The sequence below is a fragment of the Cervus canadensis genome, chromosome 13, assembly GCF_019320065.1.
Source record: "Cervus canadensis isolate Bull #8, Minnesota chromosome 13, ASM1932006v1, whole genome shotgun sequence".
Classification (NCBI taxonomy): domain Eukaryota; kingdom Metazoa; phylum Chordata; class Mammalia; order Artiodactyla; family Cervidae; genus Cervus; species Cervus canadensis.
The window spans coordinates 76,037,307-76,059,451 of NC_057398.1; the positions used below are offsets into that span (position 1 = coordinate 76,037,307).

The 22,145-nt window shown below is 37.7% G+C and overlaps 1 protein-coding gene across 5 annotated transcripts in view; it reads left to right on the forward strand.

The window, feature by feature from the left end:
• LOC122452366 (RAB11-binding protein RELCH-like) overlaps positions 1-22,145 on the forward strand; it is a 72,574-nt gene that overhangs the window by 35,088 nt on the left and 15,341 nt on the right. For 3 of the 5 annotated variants that reach the window (XR_006272664.1, XR_006272665.1, XR_006272663.1), the window contains exons 1-6: positions 13,869-13,909; positions 15,267-15,338; positions 15,450-15,505; positions 15,610-15,721; positions 20,498-20,700; positions 20,801-20,892. Coding sequence is in view for 1 of the 5 variants with exons in the window: in XM_043485909.1 (XP_043341844.1) it covers positions 13,820-13,909; positions 15,267-15,338; positions 15,450-15,505; positions 20,498-20,623 (344 nt within the window). In the remaining 4 variants the exon portion in view is untranslated. Of the gene's footprint in view, positions 1-13,819; positions 13,910-15,266; positions 15,339-15,449; positions 15,506-15,609; positions 15,722-20,497; positions 20,701-20,800; positions 20,893-22,145 lie in introns of those variants that run through there. The other 2 variants (XM_043485909.1, XR_006272666.1) reach the window with 2 other exon arrangements.

The following is a 22,145-nucleotide window of genomic DNA, read 5'->3' on the forward strand; positions in this document are numbered from 1 at the left end:
TGTGAAGAAAGCTGAGTGCCGAAGAGTTGATGCTTTTGAACTGTGGTGTTGGAGAAGACTCTTGAGAGCCCCTTAGACTGCAAGGAGATCCAACCAGTCCATCCTAAAGGAAATCAGTCCTGGGTGTTCATTGGAAGGGCTGATGCTGAAGCTGAAACTCCAGTACTTTGGCCACCTCATATGAAGAGTTGACTCATTGGAAAAGACCCTGATGCTGGGAGGTATTAGGGGCAGGAAGAGAAGGGGATGACAGAGGATGAGATCGCTGGATGGCATCACCGACTCGATGGGCATGCGTTTGAGTAAACTTTGGGAGCTGGTGATAAGGAGGCCTGGGGTGCTGCAATTCATGGGATCACAAAGAGTCAGACATGACTGAACGACTGAACTGAACTGAACTGAACTGATATGTGCTATAGGTTTAGAAAACATCAACTAGAGTCACACTGAATCCATTATTGTGATTGCACTTGAGGAAGGAAACATTGGGGGCATGAACTTTAAGGTATAACTTTTTAAATTTTGCAAAATGTTAGCAGTTGTTCACATTAGGTGGTGGTTATGTGGTGGTACACTTTGTACTTTTCTTTTTTGAGTCAATTTAAGGTATTTTTGTCAAATTTTGCATGTAATGAATTCTAGCAAAACAAGAAACATTTGTAATGGGAATTATAGCTCCAGTATTCTGCCATTAATTGACACCAAATCCTATAACTGTGCAGTGTAAACCGAGTTTGGTGTTTCTAGTGATGTGAAATACCAATACCATCTTCCCTATGGTATATGAACACAAAGAATATATTCTGCATTGTTAAGTTATTTCTGCATGTGTGTTTGGTGCATGTCTGCCTTTTTTGTTGCTTTATATTGAATATCTGTCTTGTATCATCTATTAATTAAATTTGCATAAGACAGCAGCAAAAAATGTCATTCTTTGCTCACAGTTTCTCTGTTCCAGTTTCTCTGTTTGTACCAGTTTCTCTGTTCTCAGTCTCCTATTGCTATTTTACCTTGAAGGTGAGTTTTATTTGGAAGGGAAATTTTGAGACTCAGTTGATAATTCTTACTATCATGTTGACAAAGATCTCTTTTAGGATACATTTGACATGTTTCAAGCAGACATAACTATATCAATAGCTTCTTATTGCACTGGAATAAGTATTACAGTTTATTGTACTGCACATTGCACTGTATGGGGAGTCTTGTAAATATTCTGTATGTATGTGCAGAAGTAGAATCATCATTGGAGAAGTATGTAGCAGCAGCCTTAAAAGCTTCTAATTTTTTTACTCAAGAGTAGTTCCTGATTATAGGCATTCTTTACAATCATTGTAAGGAATAAAGCCTGTGTGTGTGTGTGTGTGTGTGTGTGTGTGTGTTGGGGGATAGGGGGCATGGAGAATGGATGTATGAGTAAGGAGAAATGTCCAAAGAGTATAAAATGAGATGATGAGAGTAACAAATGTATCACCAAAATCTATTGGTCATATTTTATTATGTTCTTAATGTTTAATATTTGCATTGAGGTAAGTTACCGACTCAATGGACATGAGTTTGAGTAAACTCCGGAAGTTGGTGACGGACAGGGAGGCCTGACGTGCTGCGATTCATGGGGTTGCAAAGAGTCAGAGACGACTGAGCGACTGAACTGAACTGAACTGAACTGAAGTTACAGTAGTAAGAATACTGATTTTTGCCTTCTAAACCTTCTAATAAGATGTCTGTAACAAATAGGTAGCTTGTATTGATAGGTGGGTTTTGAGTCTACAGTCTCACTGAACTCTTCCTAACAGGTTTTTATTTTTTCTGTAAACAATGTTGTCTTCTGAGTGTAGTTTTGATCAAAATACGTATGATACCAAGGTTGGAAAGCAAAATGTATACTTATATACTTTTGGTAATTTGGTGTTATCAAGCACATTTAAAAAAATGCATATTCCTTAGTATCCAGTTCCATTCCATATTTTATTATAGACCAGCTCGTTTGCATCAAAATTTTTGAACCTAGATTTTTTTATATCTTCTACATTCGAGTAAAGGTATCAAAGATTGAAAACGACCTGAATGTCCAACAGTGGGGGATTGGTTAACTAAAACAGAATGGTCTATATGTGTTGATGTAGAATGATATAAGATATATTATAAATTGAACAAGTTAGGATGCAGGCAATATTTGTGAATTGTTTCAATTGACATACATAAAGGAAGAAACTGGTCTATGCCTAGCATATTTCTAAAAGGATATATACAGAAGAGTCTAAGCAATGATTGGTGACCCATAGGGTGATAGCTGGTTGAAGATGGGCTGACCTTTTATTTGTATGCCCTTTGGATTTTACTATGTATCATGTCTTAAGTTCCTAAGTGGCAAGACTGGGATTCCAAACCAGATCATCAGCTTCCAAGTTTTCATTCTTTCCACTGCACCACAACTGCTGTTTTGTCAATTTTAAAGCACAGTTAAGCAAATGTTCTCGAATCATTTTAGTATGTGATCAGGCAAAGTATCTTAGTAAACCATTCAGAGTATATCTTACTGACTCAGAGTAGCCAGTCATTTTAATGCAGAGGGCAGGTCAGGTAGAATAATATTGATCATTTAACAAATAAAATGATAAACTGTAGCACCACACCAAGGCAAAGGAGAATAATCTGCTGAATGAAATTCAGCTATGGAAATCCACAAAGGTTGGATTAGTATGTCCTCTTTTTTTTCAATCCCGAAGCTTTGCTGCATGGTTACATCTCAGTTTCTGGTCTAGTCATGGAAGATGACTGAGCCTCTCAGAGGGGACCATGGTTGCCATCATGGGTGTAACCTTCTTCCAGATTTCCTCAGCAGTCAGAAATGATGTTCTTTTGTTTTTGAAACCAGCCGGTCCTGATTAGGTGGCTAATATTGCTCAAGGTGGTGTCATCCTATTTTCTGTGTTCTTTCTAACCGTCCATCCGCTCTGTGCTTGTGTGCTGCCTTAGTTCAGGCCTTCAGCTCACATCTGGACCCTCAGTTTTAGGCTTATCACTGGTTCCTGTGCCTTTAATCGGTTCCTCCCTCCTTAATTGATTTTAAAAGCAGTTTGGTCATGTCACTCTAGCTAAAACCATTTAAAATCACTCTCACCCAAGACAGTTTTTTGGAACTCTTTTTTTATGAGCAGAGTTATATATTGCAGAAAAAAGAATTTACAAATCTGTTTAGGAGTTTAATTTTTCCCATTTTTGCACAGTATATGATGAAAATGACTTTGAAATATTTTATTATAAATATGCCCCATAAAGTTCTCCTGGTAACTTTGTTTCTTCCTGTGTTTTCCGTCCACATTGTCATAAACAGGCCTTTCTTGCACTCACATTGTGTACTTCGTGTTTCTTGAACTTGGTTTATATGTTCTTGTCTCTGTGCTCTTGTCCATATTCTTTCCATTCTCTTCATATTCTTTTCCTCCATCGTTCTTTTCTTCTTTCCAGATTCTGTTTATTTTTAAGGGAAGGTCCAGTTTATGTTCCTTCCTCAAAGTAGTCTCTAAATCCTCGGAGCTTGTGGTTTCTTTGTTTTTTGTTTTCTTTTTTTGTCTCTCTCTTATGGAAATTACTTTTATGAAACTTGTGACTGTGATAGTGTTGCTCTTACTTTTGTACCATGATGTTTTAGCTGACTAGATTTTTTTAAAGGTGTTTGTTGGGGTTCCTGTCTCATATATCTTTGTCTTCTTTCACACTGGCACAGGTGCCTAAAGTAGGCAGTTCGTAAATATTTATTTTGCATGGCTATAGAAAAAGAGACCATATTTTATCTTTTTGTCACCAGTGCCTAATATTGTGCCTGACAAATAAGCCTTTGAATAAATGTTGATGGTGTGTTAAAGAGATGATCTTTAGGTATTGGGATCCTTTAAATATGTAAGTTTGGAATTTTCCTTGTGAAATTAGCTTTTCCCTCTGTAGCCTGAGGAAAGTTGAGTCCAGGTTGACCTTGCTGAGGTCATTCACGGTATCAAGCCCAACTTAGCTGGTATCTAGAAGATCTGAACCTGCATGCTTTTACACGTTGCTCAAGGAAACTAATGGTTTAGAACTCAGGCTTTGGCGTCCGAGGGCTTGAGTTCATATTTCTACTCTGCTCTTCCCAGTTCCGTGAGTCTGGGATAGTCTCTTTATCCTTTACTGTAAAATACAGAAGGTAACAGCTTCTGTTTATCTGTGAAAAATATCTGGCACAGAATAAGTGGTCAGAAAGTGTTAAATATAATAATAGGTAATGCTGTTAATAATAACCCTCCTCTTTACCTGACAAGCTGTTCATATGGTCTAGTCATTGGCTTTCTAGAAATTTTAACTTCAGTGAATAATTTGTCAGTAAAGTTTCAGTGTTCTCCTGTTCCTAAATGTAAGTCTTTTAATTTGATGTTTAACTCAGTGGAATCTTGTGACAAAGAAAAGACAGTGAACTGGAAACTGGGAGACTTCGATTATACCCCGAGCTTCTCACAAAAGTTAATTTGCTTAACCTTTAGTGTAGTCTAATTGTATCATCATTATCTGTGTACATGACTAAATTCCAGTGGTTTATAAGCTTACTTAAGGCTAGAGCCAAGTCTTACTGAATTTTTACCTTTCTCCTCCACACCATGGATTAGTAAATATGCACTGAATGAATCCACAGCTCTGTTTTCTTATTACTCAAGATGAGGGGTTGGGCTGTCTCTAAGATTCCCTCTAACTCTCAAATATTTTGAACACAAGGGCCAGTGAAATGAGTCCCCATGTTAGAGAAGAACTGAAGATCAGGAAATCTAAATGTAAATTTTGCCTTTGACAGATTTCTAAGATCCATTTTTTAATTTAGGTGGATAATATACTAAAGTGTTTATGCATGACCTCAAATTTAGATATAATTATTTTTAAGGTAAATTTGTTATCTATTTACTGAATTTATAAACTATATACTTCTTTCTTTGCTTTAACCCTAACCCATGACACAGGTGCAGTTCAGTAAATCATCTTTGCTAAGCAAATTGAAATTTAAAGATAATTGCTTGACATTAATTTTCTTCAAATCCATTCATTGTAATTGGGTACTTTAATGACTTTTCAATTATAAAATGCCCATATAACAAAAAGTATTAATTGTAAAAAATGTAAACAGTATATAGAGAAGTATTTGGAAATTTTAAGTCTGTTCTTCAGAATCAGTTATAGCTATAGCCTTTAAAAATTATTCTTTAATTCTTTATTGTATTTTCCTATTTTTAACCTGGTACACGGTAGTTGTTCATTGAATGTTCACTGAATTAATCAGTGCTCTTTACCAGTCAGGAGCTGATCAATTTTTCTGATACATTTTTCTTTTACAGTGCTATTGATAGGTAATTTCTATAACAGATAGCTTTTCAAGAGTCTGAAACTAATTTTTTTAGCTATTGTGAAAGTACATTCTGTCATCAGTACTAAAAGATTAAATGTATATAAATAAGACTACTCTCACACAGTGATTTATGGAATCAGTCTGCATGCCTTATAGTTACACTGTGTCTAATGGTTTTAGTTTTCAGGCCTACTAAAACTTACATACAGGTTTTACTGGTTTGCCAGCTAAGACAAGAGTCCCTGATCATTCAGTTTCTGAGTTACAAAGTGAATTACTAAGAAGTTACACAATCTTGGAATTTGAAGAAATGCTTTGTGGTATACTCTATAGTAGAAAGTGGTAATAGCTTCTTTCTTAAGAAAAGAGGCTAGTTTTTCCAAATTGTTCCTCTTTTATATCAGAGTATTTGGAAAAGTATGTGCTTACCCTGGAAAAGAATTCTAGCTGAATCCAAAGAAGCTTATTTATCTAGAAGCTATAATCTTACCTCAGTTCAGTTCAGTCACTCAGTCATGTCCAACTCTTTGCAACCCCATGGATTGCAGCACGCCAGGCTTCCCTGTCCATCACCAACTCCCAGAGCTTGCTCAAACTCATGTCCATCAAGTCGCTGATGCCATCCAACCATCTCATCCTCTGTCGTTCCCTTCTCCTCTTGCCTTCAATCTTTCGCAGCATCAGGGTCTTTTCCAATGAGTTTCATCGCATCAGGTGGCCAAAGTATTGGAGTTTCAGCTTCAGCATCAGTCCTTCCAATGAACATTCAGGACTGATTTCCTTTAGGACGGACTGGCTGGATCGCCTTGCAGTCTAAGGGACTCTCAAGAGTCTTCTCCAACACCACAGTTCAAAAGCATCAATTCTTCGGTGCTCAGCTTTCTTTATAGTCCTACTCTCACATCCATACATGACTACTGGAAAAACTGAAAAAATCTTACCTATTAGTCGTAAATTCAAAAGTATATTTTATATACAAACTGTTACAGGTTAGCTCCATCAAAGTTGAAGTTACTTTCTTCCATAAATATTTTCTGACGTGGCATTATTTTATTTTTTTTCCATTTATTTTTATTAGTTGGAGGCTAATTACTTTATAATATTGTAGTGGTTTTTGCTATACATTGACATGAATCAGTCATGGATTTACATGTATTCCCCATCCTGATCCTCCCTCTCCATCTGATCCCTCTGGATCTTCCCAGTGCACCAGCCCTGAGCACTTGTCTCATGCATCCAACCTGGGCTGGTGATCTGTTTCACCCTTGATAATATACATGTTTTCGATGCTGTTCTCTCAAAACATCCCACCCTCGCCTTCTCCCACAGAGTCCAAAAGTCTATTCTGTACATCTGTGTCTCTTTTTCTGTTTTGCATATAGGGTTATTGTTACCATCTTTCTAAATTCCATATATATGTGTTAGTATACTGTATTGGTCTTTATCTTTCTGGCTTACTTCACTCTGTATAATGGGCTCCAGTTTCATCCATCTCATTAGAACTGATTCAAAGGAATTCTTTTTAATGGCTGAGTAATATTCCATGGTGTATATGTACCACAGCTTCCTTATCCATTCTTCTGCTGATGGGCATCTAGGTTGCTTCCATGTCCTGGCTATTATGAACAGTGCTGCGATGAACATTGGGGTGCACATGTCTCTTTCAGATCTGGTTTCCTCGGTGTGTATGCCCAGGAGTGGGATTGCTGGGTCACATGGCAGTTCTATTTCCAGTTTTTTAAGAAATCTCCACACTGTTCTCCATAGCAGCTGTACTAGTTTGCATTCTCACCAACAGTGTAAGAGGGTTCCCTTTTCTCCACACCCTCTCCAGGGGAGGAGGAGCTAAGATGGCAGAGGAATAGGATGGGGAGACCACTTTCTCCCCTACAAATGCATCGAAAGAACATTTGAACACTGAGCAAACTTCACAAAACCACTTCTGACCGCTAGTTGAAGACATCAGGCGCCCAGAAAAGCAGCCCATCATCTTCGAAAGGATGTAGGACAAAATATACAAGGTAAAAAGAGAGACAAAAGAGCTAGGGATGTAGACCTGTCCTGGGAAGGGAGTTGTAATAGAGGAAGTTTTCAAACACCAGGAAACCCTCTCACTGGTGGGTCTGGGGGAAGTTTTCGAATCTCGGAGGGAAACCTAACTGGGAGGAAAAATAAATAAAACCCACAGATTACATGCCTAAAAGCAACTCCCAGCAGAGAAGTACCCCAGATGCCCACATCTGCCACCAGTAAGTGGGGGCAGAATGGAGAGGAGCAGGTGGCATTGCTTAGGGTAAGGACCGGGCCCGAATGCCCTGAGGGCAATCAGAGGGAGCTAACGTGAGATAGCATCTTAAACTGTGGGATAGCAAGAGAGAGAGAGAAAATTAACCGGCCCAAACACACTGACTGCCGTTCGCAGAACAAAGGGACTGAGCAATTCCAGAGAAGAGCTATCCGGCGGCAGACCTGTCTATCCCCCGGCGGAGGCAGGAGGCAGGGTGAAGGGGAAAGGGGTAAACTCGGCCCCAGAGACAGCACCCCCTACCAAACTGCAAACAGGCCTCTAGTTTCTAACCAAAGACTTCCTGAGATTCTGGATGGTCGACATCTGCCAGGAGGGTCGCGGCTAGAGGTCAGCTCCCAAGAACAGACACAAGGTACACGCACCCGACTGGTGCACGCGGAAGCTGAGGCTGGGACCGCGGAGGGGAGAAGGCACACCGCACCCGGGGAGAGTGCGCCCGTCAAGCTCTTGGCGGCCTGAGCTGCTCGGGCAGGGGAAGGCACAAAATGCAGGCCCAACCGAGTCCGCATTTTTGTGGAATACCCGAAAACTGGAACCGCATGCAATGCAGGGCCTGTGCCATATAGCATAGCCGGGAGCCTGAGCAGTGTAGATGGGGAAAGCACACACCCATGAGCAGGGGCAAACCCAGTGTGGCCAGAACACTGCGAGTGCTCCCCACACAGGCCAGTGACATTTGTCTGCATCGCCCCTCCCCCCCCACAGCACGACTGAATAAGCGAACCTAAACAAGAGACCACCTCCACCCGCCTGTGTCAGGGCGGAAATTAGACACTGAAGAGACCGGCAAACAGAAGCCAAACAAACAAAGGGAACCACTTCAGAAGTGACCAGTGCAACAGATTAAAATCCCTGTAGGTTAACACCGACTACACCAGAAGGGGCCTATGGATATCAAGAAATGTAAGCTGGAATGAGGAGCTATCTGAAACTGAACCGAACCCACACTGACCGCAACAGCTCCAGAGAACTTCCTAGATATATTTTTACTTTTTTTTTTTAATAAAAAAATTTTTTTTCTTTTCTTTCTTTTTCTTTTATTTTTTCTCTTTTATTTTCTTTTAAAATTCCCTGTTACTCCTCCATTACTCCTTAACTTTCATTTTCATATATTTTTACTATTTTTTAATTAGAAAAACATTTTTTTTCTTTTTTTCTCTTATTTTCTTTTAAAGTCCTCTATTACTCCTCTATTACTCCTTAATTTCATTTTCATTTCACTATAACCTTGCAAAAAAAAAAGAAGAGGCCCTATTTTTGAACCAAACTTCATATATATTTCTAAAATTTTTTTGTGTTTTTGTTTTTAATATTGTATTTTTAAGAGTCTAACCTCTACTCTAGACTTTTAATCTTTGTTTTTCAGTATTTGATATCAATTTTGGACATTTAAGAATCCAATATTCAGTACCCATTTTTACTCAGGAGTGTGTTGATTACTCTCTCCCACTTTTGACTCTCCGTTTTTCCCCTCAGAACACCTCTATTTCCTCCCTCCCCCTTCTCTTCCCACCAATTCTGTGAATCTCTGTGGGTGTCTGCGCTACGGAGAATACTGTGGGAACAGACGACTGTGTAGATCTGTCTCTCTCCTCTTGAGTCCCCCCTTTTCTCCTCCTGCTCATCTCTATCTCCCTCCTCCCTCTCCTCTTCTTCATGTAACTCTGTGAACCTCTCTGGGTGTCCCTCACGGTGGAGAATCTTTTCACCATTAACCTAGAAGTTTTATTATCAGGCTTTATTTTAATACATCAGGAGATTGCTTTTACTTTTATGACATTGTTGTTATTATAGTTTAAAAGATTTTAAAGCTTTTTTTTTCCTTGCAGAATATAAAATTGTTGACTTGGAACTAAAAAAAAAAGTTAGAATATATTTTTCAATGGTCATAAGAATACCAAGACAGAAATTAAACTGCATTTGCTTTCCCCAAAGACTCTTTCCTGTTACAAACTTCTGGAGAAATAGTATAATGATGGAATAATGTATGATGATCAAATAGGCTCTAACTTAGTAGGCCTGTATGTCTGATTGAAAATACCAGAAAGAGAAAGAAATACTTAGAAAACTAACATTAGATACTTTACATGTAGAAAAATATATATCTGAAATCAACAACCAGCATCATACTTCTCTATTCATGAAACTCAGGAATCAAACGGTCAGGTCTGCTACACCACCACCAGAATGTTGGTTGATAAAGATTTATCCTACTGGGTGTAGATGTTTTAATACACAGGTTGGAGACATGAGACTAGCTAGTGAGGAGCTAAAGCATGCTTGTGAGTGTGAGCAGACGGACTAGTACTCAAGAGGAGTTTCTGATTACGGCAGTAACGGCAAAATAACTCACCAGGAAAATCTGGATGTTCGTTACATGGTCAAAGAAAAGTGAATAGAAATTTTGCACACATACACCCACAAAAGGTAGATGGCCATTATATCTTTTAAAGAATGTTCACCAGGAATCAAAGAGATGCATAATTAAATAAGACAATTTTATAGTATATGTTAAATTTGTGAGATTAAAAATAATAATACCAAGCATTGACAACTGCTGTTGTATACTGTGGATGGAACTCAGATTGCTGTGCTTACTTAATTTAGAAAGCAGTCTAAGCAATATGTATCCATCATCCTATCAGTGTGGCAAAATCTACTACATGATCTTCAGTTTTAAAAAGCACGTTACAAAGATATAAGTATCCATTCTGTTTTTGCAGAAATGTATATGTGTACTTACACATGGGGAAAAGAGTTCAGAAAAGAATATCTAGAAATTCTGGAGGGGGAAATTAATAATCTCTGATCATGTTTCCAATCTTAGTAAGATTGGAATGGTTTATCTACTTTTCCATGTACCTCTATTTTTACAATTATTTATAGTATGTGTATTTATATAATTGGAGGAAGGAGCTCTTATTTGCAATAAGGTACAAATCATTGAAGAAAAGTCATTATTCAAAAAAAAAAAAAAACAGGAAATTTTAGGTAGTATACATACAGTGATCTGAGAACACCATTTTATAGTATATATTAGTTATTTACCAGGCAGATGTATTCATAAGTCAGTGGTCTATTCCAGTCAAGCATTTTATATTTTTACTTGTTGAAAAGATGTATAAGTAAAAAGCCTTATGAAGTTTATCCATTATATTTTGAAATATATTTCCTTTCTTTTTGTGACACGTTGTCTAACTTTGGTTCCATTTTAAACAGTAGAAGTGAAGCAAAATTATTTATTTTGTCATGTAAGACACTAAGAAATCATAGCTATTTCCCAGTGTTACAACTTCAGTTATTAAATTCTAGGAGTCAGTGGAACCTGGATTTAACTTCAATGTGGTTTTTTCTTTGGTCCTCTTTGTACATCCAGTTTTTTTTTCCAGCATTTTTTTTGGAAAATTTCAAAACTTAAGAAAGGTGGGAAAGAATTTTTACAGCTAATATCTACCACCTTGATTATGTTTTTAAATTTTCACTGTGATTGCTTTATCTACCACCTCGATTATGCAATTAAATTTTTACTATGATTGCTTTATCTCCGATTTATACAACCCTCTGATCCTCTCCCCATCTGAAAGTTCATCTTATTTTTTTGTGCATTTGAAATGAAGTTGCAGATCTCGGTGTTGGTGGTGGTTTAGTTGCTGTTTGTTTGTGTTAAGTCTCTTTAGTCGTGTCCGACTCTGTGTGACCCTATGGACTGTAGGGTCAGGCTCCTCTGTCCATGGGATTCTCCAGGCAAGAATACTGGAGTGGGTTGCCATTTCCTCCTCCAGGGGATATTCCCAATCCAGGTTTTGAACCTGCATCTCTTATATCTCCTGCATTGGTAGGCAGGTTTTTTTTTTTTTACCACTAGCGCCGCCTGGGAAAGCCCTTAGTTGCTGAGTCGTATCCAACTCTTGCGACCACATGGGCTGTCACCTGCCAGGCTCCTCTGTCCATAAGATTCTCCAGGCAAGAATACTGGAGTGGATTGCCATTTCCTTCTTCAGTGGATCTTCCCGACCTAGGGATAGAACCCAGGTTTCCTGCATCACAGGCAGATTCTTTACCGACTGAGTTACCAGAGAAGCTTTTCAGTACCGGTATACTTCCCTCTAAATATTTCAGCATGCATATCACTGACTTGGGCTCAATGTTTAGAATTCACCTTTTTTTCTTTTGAGGCAAATTTAAAGACAGTAAAATATATGTCTCAAGTGTCCTATTGGATGTACTTTAACAAATGAATACACTTGTGATGACCCAATCTCCTGTCAATCAGTGTCCCCCAGAAAGCTCCCTCATACCTCCTCCCAGTCAGTCAGCCCCCACTCCTTTCAACCCCCGACTCCAAGAGCCACTATAATGATTTTTTCTTCCATACATTACTACTGTCTATTCTAAAACTTCATGTAAATGAAATTACACAGTGTGTATTCTGTATAAAGATTCTTTCATTCATCATAAAGTGTTGAAATTCAGTCATGTGGCATATATCAGTAGTTTTTTTTATTGCTGAGTAATATTCCTAATTTCAACCCATTTTAATATGAACTTTTGAGATTTCTATAGTAAATATTGTTATTTGATATTTCTTGGTTTATGCTTAAATAAATTATGCTCTAATGAACAGTGTACTTGATTTCCTGTTATTTGTTTATACTATCTTACAGCATAAGTTAATAGTAAGTTGTTATTTATCAGATATAATTGAAGTGCAGAGAAATTAAATGCTTCTCTGAATACAAACACTGTTCTCAGAAGAGTACTATATATAGAATTTCACTTAGTTCACCTTAATAGGAATTTAAACATGAGGTACATTGATAATAGCGTAACTCTATTTGAAAAGTCAACCATTTCAATTATTGGCATATACTAGTTGTTTTAAAAGGAGGTGGGGGAGCCATATGTGGATTTCAAATCTATATTTCTGTAATCTGCATTTATTTGCCCAGATAGTGCTTTCTAAACAGATAATCTATTCCTTAGAGCAATATATAAATAATAAGTACTCTGTAAGTAGCATGATATAATAAAGAGTTGACCTATTGTCCCTTCTTTGCATTAGCTAGATACATCTCCCTTAATAAGTGTCAGCTTTGATTTCTTCCTTCAAGTGAGAATTTTTACAGTGTGTTTTTCTGTTTAGAGACACTTAAAAATTTGCCTAAAGCTAAGAACACTCCATACCACCCCCGTGCGCTTAAAACACAGACCTCCTAAAGGCCCTGCATTCATCTTTTGCATCTCATATTACAAATTCAGTAAATGGAGTCTTCAGGAATCACCTTGTTTTCTTTTACTTAAACCCACATTCATTTCACTACTGGGACATGTTAGTTTTACACCAAAAAATAACCCAAATCTGACCACTTCTCGCATTTCTAGTACCTCTGTTCTAGGCCTGATCTGATCATCTCTCACCTACACACCTTTGTGCTGTGTGCTGTGCTAAGTCAGTTCAGTTGTGTCCGACTGTTTGCGACCCTATGGACTGTAGCCCACAGGTTCCTCTGTCTGTGGGATTCTCCAGGCAAGAATACTGGAGTGGGTTGCCATGCCCTCCTCAGGGGATATTCCTGACCCAGGGATTGAACCCAAGTCTCTTAATGTCTCTTGCACTGACAGCCAGGTTTGTTTTTTGTTTTGTTTTGTTTTTACCACTAATGCCACTGGGGAAGCCCTTACATGACTCTAATAGCCTCTCTTTTTTAATTTTTATTTTTCAATGGAGTATAGTTGATTTACATAATAGCCTCTGAGCTGGTCTCTCTGCAAACCACTTTCCTTACAGCAGCCAGTTTCTAAAAATGCGTGTGTTTCTGTTGTTTTTCCATTGGACTTGGAATAAAATCCAAATTGTTTGCAGTTCTGTTGTCCTTAGCTAGGCTGGTTGCATTATACCCTGTGTGTGTCTTATTCAGGAGTTAGAGATCTGGGCAGGGAAATTTGAGTTACTTCAAAGTAGTTTAATTAGTATGAGCATTTTCACCTTATAGTTTTAATAGAATTCCTATACCTTAGAATCATAGTTTATTAACTGGAAAAAAAAAATCATAGGTAATTGATTTCCAGTCCCTTATTTTGGCAGTTAAATAAAAAGCTGTTTAATTCTTCCTTTTTTTTTTTTTTCTGTTTTTGATTTATTACAGATCAAGCTGGGAGCATCAGTACCCTTGATTCTTTAGACTTTGCAAGATATTCAGATGATGGTAACAGGGAAACAGATGAGAGAGTGGCAGGTAAGATTCTAAAGACAGATTTGGATGTTTTTGACATTGCAGAAATAATTAAATGACTTGAAAAATTCTCTTTCTTCTACAGTTCAGTATGTGACTAGAATCAGACAGTTATCATACAAAGTTATATTACTAATATATTGGCTTCAGGGAGCATTCCTGAATGTTCAGCAACCCCCAGCTGCTCTTCCTGGTGACGCTCTGAGTTTTTGGTTATGTGTGCCTACAACTACTGAGTTCTGCTTACAGCTAACAGTTTACAGCCATATAATTATAAAACTGGTCTAAAGCAGGTGTAAGTCAGCCATGGTTTAGTGCGAAGTTATTTGGACCTTGCTTTCCTCATCCCTTTTATCCCCCAGACCAGGGCTAAGTAATATTTACGTGGTATATACCAATGCAACTCTGCTGATGGTTAAAAATTGGTTTAAATACTTCCATGCTGATTGGTGATCAAAACTTTGTCTTCATTCCTTGGATTCTCCCTGGCCACCATGACATCCCTTAGAAACTTCATTTGACTTTCCTGTGATCCTGAAAATAGAGGTTGTCAATGCTCGGCCCACTCAGGGCTTCCTGGACTTTGCCCATTCCAAAAAGAAGACCAGCATCCATTTTAGTTGCTTGGTTCCACATTCCAGTCTCCTTCCCCTCTCCACCCTCCCTCCAGTTTTGCCTTTTTGGCATCACCATAGGGTCTGTAGGGACTTCAGAAGACCAATTTGTACCCTCTGTATTTGCCCACATCAGATGGGGCCAGCTGATCCTTCTGGGGGCCCACCCTGAACTTACCAGTGTGGAAGCCCTGGCTCGTCAGACGTCCAGTGACTGGTGCCTCTCTGGCGCTTCAGGCTGTGACTGTCAGTGATTGAAGTCGTTCCTGAACGTCTTCATAGGAGCTGTAGTTTTCACGGGATGTTGACTCTGAGACAGATGGGAAGCCACCCTCAGCTACGTATTTTAACCCACCGGAATGGCGGGCACACCTGGCGTAGGAAAGATGCCACATGGGATGGGTGGAGCCTGTGAGGGCCCTGTGGGGTCAGGGGACATCCATACCATGGCTTCCTCTCTTCACCAACCCTGTTGATTCTTTTTTTCCCTTTACTGGAACAGGGTTGTTAAAACCTGCCATATATCTGCCTGTCGTAGTCATCATGAATAAAGATGAGTGCTGTTGAGCGCTAATTTTTATATAGCACTCGCTCCTTTCTGAACATTTTGTAAATGTATGTTAACTCATTAGGTTATAGAATTTTCGTCATCTTCCACTCCCCAAGAAACCTAGGCATTCAGAGAGTCTTAAGACTTAAATGGCAGAGCTAAGACTCAAATGTAGATAGCCCAAATCCCTGTCCAGTCCTGGAGCTTGAACTATGGAAAGCCAAGGAGACCATTCAGGCCCTCCGAGCCGACCTGACAAAGGCTGCAGGTGGTGTCCATACAACTTTTTTGAGACTTTTTCTACTTTGACAATGTAGAAGTAGCTGAGATATTTTCAAATGTAAAAGAGTAAAATATTATTTGTCTTTTCTTCCACCAGAACATGAAGTTCCTTTACAGGAACGAAAAAATTACAAATCAAGTCCTGAAATTCAGGTGGGTGCATGTCAGATCTAAAAGTATCTTCTATATGAAATGGTAGTGCAAGTATTGAAAGAGGAAGACTTACAGTGCTGTGTCCATCTTTTATCTGTCTCTAGGTGCCAGTCAGACCTCTTGAAAAGAGAGCTCTAAACTTCTTAGTCAGTGAATTTTTTTTTTGAAGAATAACTACAAGCTGACATCAATAATGTTAGATGAAAATGATGATCAGTTACAGTTTCCTTTTTTTTAAAAGAATAATTTGTTTCCTTTCTAATTTATAATGTACTTATTTCCTCTTTTATCTAGCTTCTTTGTTTTAAAAGTTATACATACAGTAAAATCCCATAACACCAAAATACTGAATAGAAAAGAAAGAAGATTTCAAATTGATGAAGATTGGTTTCTATTTTAAGAAAGTAGAAAACAAAAACTAACTGAAGTCCAAAGAAATTGAAAGGAAGGAAGTATTAAAAATGAGAATGTATCAGTGATATAGGCAACAGAGAACAACAGAGAAAAATTAATAACACAAAAAACTGGGTATTTGAGGTAATGAAATTGGTAAACCTCTAGCCTGACTTATTAAGAAAAAGAGAAAAGAAGCAAATTATCAGAATCTGGAATGAGCAAATTTATACCACTGTAGAAATCTACTAGACTTTTAAGGAAGAAGTAAAGTAAATGAACAAGGTTATATCACTGTAGCTACCTACCAGGTATTTAAAGAAGAAGTAATACCACTTCTCCACAAACTCTTCTAGAAATTGCAGAGAAGGGAATTGTTGAAAACTCATTCTATGAGACCAGCACAATTCTGATATCAAAACCAGATACAGATCTGGCTAACAAAGAAAATTACAGGCTCATTTTCCTCATGAGCATGGATGTAGAAAATCTATATAACATTTTACTATATCAAATCCAACAATGTGTAAAAATGCTAATACACAATGACCAAATGGTTTATCTGAGGAACATAAGATTGATGAGTCCAAAAATCAACCATTGTAATTCACCATTTTAAGAAACTTTTCAAAAGAGAAAAGAAATCATATGATCATCTCAAAAGAAAACATTTGGCACACTCAAACGTGTCTTTCCCTGAAAGCTTTAAAGAAATTAGGAATTGTGAGGAATTTCCTGAAATTCATAAAAGACATTTACAGAAAATCTATCACTAACATCATGCTTAATGATGGAAGATAAGGAATAAAACAGGAATATCTGCTCTCACTATTTCTGTTGAACATCGTACTGAGGAATCTAGCCAGTACAAGGCAAGAAAAATAAATAAAAGGCCTATATTTTGGAAAAGAAGAAAGAAAACTTTCACTGGTAATGTGATTATATATATAGAAAACACTATAGACTGCATTAAAAAAGACACTATAATAAGTGATGACAGACAAGTTGTAGGATACAAGATCGGTAAACAAAAATGAATTGTATTTCTGTATGCTAGCAACAAATAGACATTTGACTTTTAAAGATACCATTTACAAAAGAATCAAAAAATATAGGAAATACTTAGGGATAAGTATGATGAAGGATTATACACTGAAAACTATTATACATGCTGAAAGAAAATAAAGAAGACATAAGGAAGAGATATATTGTGCTCATAGATGAGATTCAGTATTGTCAAAAAGTGTCAATTTCTGTAATATTGATTTGTACTTTTAACACAATCCTAATCAGAGTCTTGCCAGCTTTTTTTGTAGAGGTTAGCTTATTCTAAAATTTCTATGGAAATGGAAATAACATAGTATAGCCAAAACAACTTGAATAAAGAAGCACAAAATTAGGGGACTTCAACTAGCTGACTTTAAGATATTATAGTTCAGGCAGTATCTTATTGACCTAAACGTAGAAAGGTCATTGGAACTTAGTGGAGAGTCAAGAGATTAACTTACACATAGATGATCTTTTGATGTCTAACAAAGCACAAAGTAAATTCCATTCAGAAAGTAGTCTTTTTTACAATTGGTACTGTAACATTTTGATATCTATATACCTCCAAAATCGAACTTCAAACCATACCTCATACCATATACAAAAAGTAATTCAAATGGATCATGGATTTAAATGTAAATTCTAAAGCCATAAGGCTCCTAGAAGAAAACATGGAAAAATTCACTGCAACCCTGGAAGGTAGGCCAAGATTTCTCGTGTATGACACCAAAAGTATGGTATTCATCAAATATGTGTTCTCATCAAAGTCAATAACTTCTCTTTGAAAGCGACTCTAAACAAGTGAAAAGATGAGCTGTAGATTAGGTAAAATATTTCAAGTAACATATCTGATAAATAATTTCTATCCAGAATATTTAAAGAACTCTCTAAAGTGAATAATTTTTAAAAGAAGACCCAATTTTTTTTCTTTTTGCTTTTTAAAAAATTTTTTCCAACTAATAAAAATATATTAGTTGAAGGCTAATTACTTTACAACATTGTAGTGGTTTTTGCCATACATTGACATGAATCAATGACAAAACATTTATACAGATGCTTCAAAAAAGAACATATATGTATATCAAATAAGCACATGAAAAAAGATGTTCTACATCTTTAGTCATTAGGGAGATAATATTAAGTCACAATGAAATACCATAGCACACTTACTAGAAGGTTTAACTGAGACTGTACCAAGTCTTGGCAAAGATGTGGAGTAAGTAGAAATATCATCATTGCTCTTGGGAGTCCAAAATGGTGCAGTCACTTTGGAACATTTTTTGGCAGTCTATTTAAAAAAAAGTAAAACCTTCACCACCTATATGACTTGCTCATTGCATTCGTAGATATTACAGTCCAAGAGAAGTGAAGGGAGATGTTCATACCAAGACTCCTACACAGTGTTCACACCAACTTTATTTATAATAGCCGACATTAGAGAGACAACCCAAGTATCCAAAAGCAGGCAGTTGAATAAAAAATTCTGATGTATCGTTACAGTGAAATGCTAACTCAGCAATAAAGAAAAGTGAACCTCTGAGAGATACAACAACGTAGATTAGTCTGAAAATCAGTAATCTGGATGAGAGAAACCAGACAAATAGAGTACTTGCTGTATGCTTCCACTTACATAAAATTCTAAGAAATGTAAACTTGTAACAGTGACAGAAAACAGAATGGTATTTGCTGAGGAACAGGGCATCTGTGAGGAAAAAGGGGGAAGTATTACAAGCAGCCAGTAAAACTTTGGGGAGTGAACAGTTCATCTTTTTTTTTTTTTTCGTAGTTTTGGTGTTTAATTTTTTTTTTTCCTCTGCTTTATTTGTTTATTTTTGGCTGTGCTGGGTCTTCATTGCTGTGCTGGCTTTTTGCTCGTTGCAGCGAGTGGGGGCTACTCTGTAGTTGCAAAACAAGGTCTCTAGGGGTGTGGGCTTCAGTAGTTGCAGAACATGGGCTCAATGTTGCAACTCCCAGGCCTTAGATCAAACAGGCTCAGTAGCTGTGGCACACAGGTTTAGTTGCTCCAGGACATGTGGGATCTTCCCAGATCAGGGATGGAACCTGTGTCTCCTGCACTGGTAGGCGGATTCTTTACCACTGAGCCACCAGGGAAGCCCCCAAGTTCATCTTTGATTGCACTGATCTCTTTAAGTGTGCACTCAGATGTCAAAACTTAGCAGATTGTACATTTTAGATTAGCTTGTGGATTTAAGACTTCCCTGGTGGCTCAGACTGTAAAAGCATCTGCCTACAAGGTGTGAGACCCAGGTTCAATCCCTGGGTTGGGAAGATCCCCTGGAGAAGGAAATGGCAACTGACTCCAGTGTTCTTGCCTGGAGAATCCCATGGATGGAGGAGCCTGGTAGACTACAGTCCAGGGGGTCACAAAGAGTTGGATTTAAACTGTGCGGTTTGTTATTTATTAATTATATACCCCAATAAAACTATTTTATAAATGGCAGTGCAAGTGCTCATTATTACTTATTCTTTAACCACTAAGTGATGTTTAATGGTCATTTCAACTGACCTTAAAGCAGTTCTATCCTAGAGCCCTCACTCCTTTCATGTTTAACCTCTGCCTAAAATGTAAGACTTTACCTGATTTTATTTTTCGATCATTTATATTAGTGACCTGATTTTATCTTCATGGCTCTATTGTTACCTAAGATTATCTCTTATCTCCCTTGACTAGCCTATAATCTTCTTGAGGCTAAATGAATCTCTTGTTCATCTCTGTATCTGCATGAATAGTAACACTCAATACACACTTATTGATAGTTTTCTTATATTTTTATCTGCATATAATCCTTGTCTTACTGTTTTTTGGTTCCCTCTTGCCCATTCTTTCCTTTACTTCCTATCTTTCCTTCCTGTGGTGCTATGTGAAATTTTCTTATTGTAAATAAACATTCTTTATTTTCAACTTCTCTCTGAATATACATTTTTTTAATTTTAGAAATTTATTATTTTTTAATTCTTTGGTTGTAATGGGTCTTTGTTGCATGCGGGCTTTCTCTAGTTGTGGCGAGCTGGGGTTACTCTTCACTCTGGGGTACATGGGCTTCTCATTCCTTGGTTTCTCTTGTTGCAGAGCTCAGGCTCTAGGTGCATGAGTCTCAGTAGTCGCAGGTTGCAGGCTCAGTCGTTGTAGCCCTCAAGTTCTAGAGCTTGCACTCAGTAGTTCCAAGGCAGGTGGAATCTTCCAGGACCAGGGACGCAACCCAGGTCCCCTGCATTGGCAGGCAGGCTCTCATCCACTGTGCCACTAGGGAAGTCCAGAATATCCTTTTTGCTGTAACAAAAACTTGTCTCTCCACTGAGGACCCTGTTTCCCTTATTTTGCAAGTATGAGGTGGGGGTGCATCTCACACTCTAATCCTAGACATTTCCTGACTCCCAGGATGTTTATTCACTGGGCACATACACTTTGACATTATCACACATTTACGTTGAGTTTTCAAGATATTAGCAATAAGGAAAAGATACATCTCAAAAATGCAAGATAAAATTGCCGCATAGATTTTTTTAATGCTACTGTTTTTTATCTTTTAGGATTTTGAACTATGGGATGATGTAGGATTAAACATTCCAAAACCTCCAGACTCACTACAGCCCTACCGAGATTTTGGAAATCATCAAGTAACTGGAAAGACCTTGTGGACATGGCCAGTGATGTAGAAGAAGGCGAATTAGAGGCTCTGACACCAGTTTTAGGCAACCGTCCTTTAACCCTTGAAACTCCTTAGACTGTAAAGGTGAGAGCTATTAATAATCAAGTCCACAAAAAGTGTTTAAGCTGTGTCAAAGCAGACTATGAGATCTTGAGTTTCTGTTTTTCTCCCATTTTGATTTTAGAACTCCTTGTTAGTGCAGAAATTAGAAGATAAAATTAGTTTATTAAACAGTGAGAAATGGTCTTGGATGGAACAAATCAGAAGACTTGAAAGGTTAGTACTTAATCATCATTTCAATAAAACCTCTTAAAATTATTAAAGAAATTGACAGATTATATAAGCATATAAGATAATATTTCAGTGGCAAGCTATAATTTTTCATATCCTAATACTTCTGGGGGAAAAAAAATCTTACAATTGCTTATATACTTAATGTGTTCTTTTCCCCCCAAAAGTTGTTAATCACTGTAATAATCATTAAATCATATATGTCTTAGAACCAAGGAGTAAGATATTTTTTACCTTCTTCAGGTTTTATCAGTAGTAATAAAGTAACTTCTTCGTGCTAGTGTTTTTTTTTTTTTTTTAATTTTTTTTATTATTATTATTTTTTTCCAGTGGGTTTTGTCATACATTGATATGAATCAGCCATGGATTTACATGTATTCCCAATCCCGATCCCCCCTCCCACCTCCCTCTCCACCCGATTCCTCTGGGTCTTCCCAGTGCACCAGGCCGGAGCACTTGTCTCATGCATCCCACCTGGGCTGGTGATCTGTTTCACCATAGATAGTATACATGCTGTTCTTTTGAAATATCCCACCCTCACCTTCTCCCACAGAGTTCAAAAGTCTGTTCTGTATTTCTGTGTCTCTTTTTCTGTTTTGCATATAGGGTTATCGTTACCATCTTTCTAAATTCCATATATATGCATTAGTATACTGTATTGGTCTTTATCTTTCTGGCTTACTTCACTCTGTATAATGGGCTCCAGTTTCATCCATCTCATTAGAACTGATTCAAATGAATTCTTTTCAATGGCTGAGTAATATTCCATGGTGTATATGTACCACAGCTTCCTTATCCATTCATCTGCTGATGGGCATCTAGGTTGCTTCCATGTCCTGGCTATTATAAACAGTGCCGCGATGAACATTGGGGTGCACGTGTCTCTTTCAGATCTGGTTTCCTCAGTGTGTATGCCTAGAAGTGGGATTGCTGGGTCACATGGCAGTTCTATTTCCAGTTTTTTAAGAAATCTCCACACTGTTTTCCATAGTGGCTGTACTAGTTTGCATTCCCACCAACAGTGTAAGAGGGTTCCCTTTTCTCCACAGCCTCTCCAGCATTTATTGCTTGTAGACTTTGGATAGCAGCCATCCTGACTGGTGTGTAATAGTACCTCATTGTGGTTTTGATTTGCATTCTCTGATAATGAGTGATGTTTGAGCAATCTTTTCAATGTGTTTGGTTAGCCATCTGTATGTCTTCTTTGGAAAATGTCTGTTTAGTTTCTTTGGCCCATT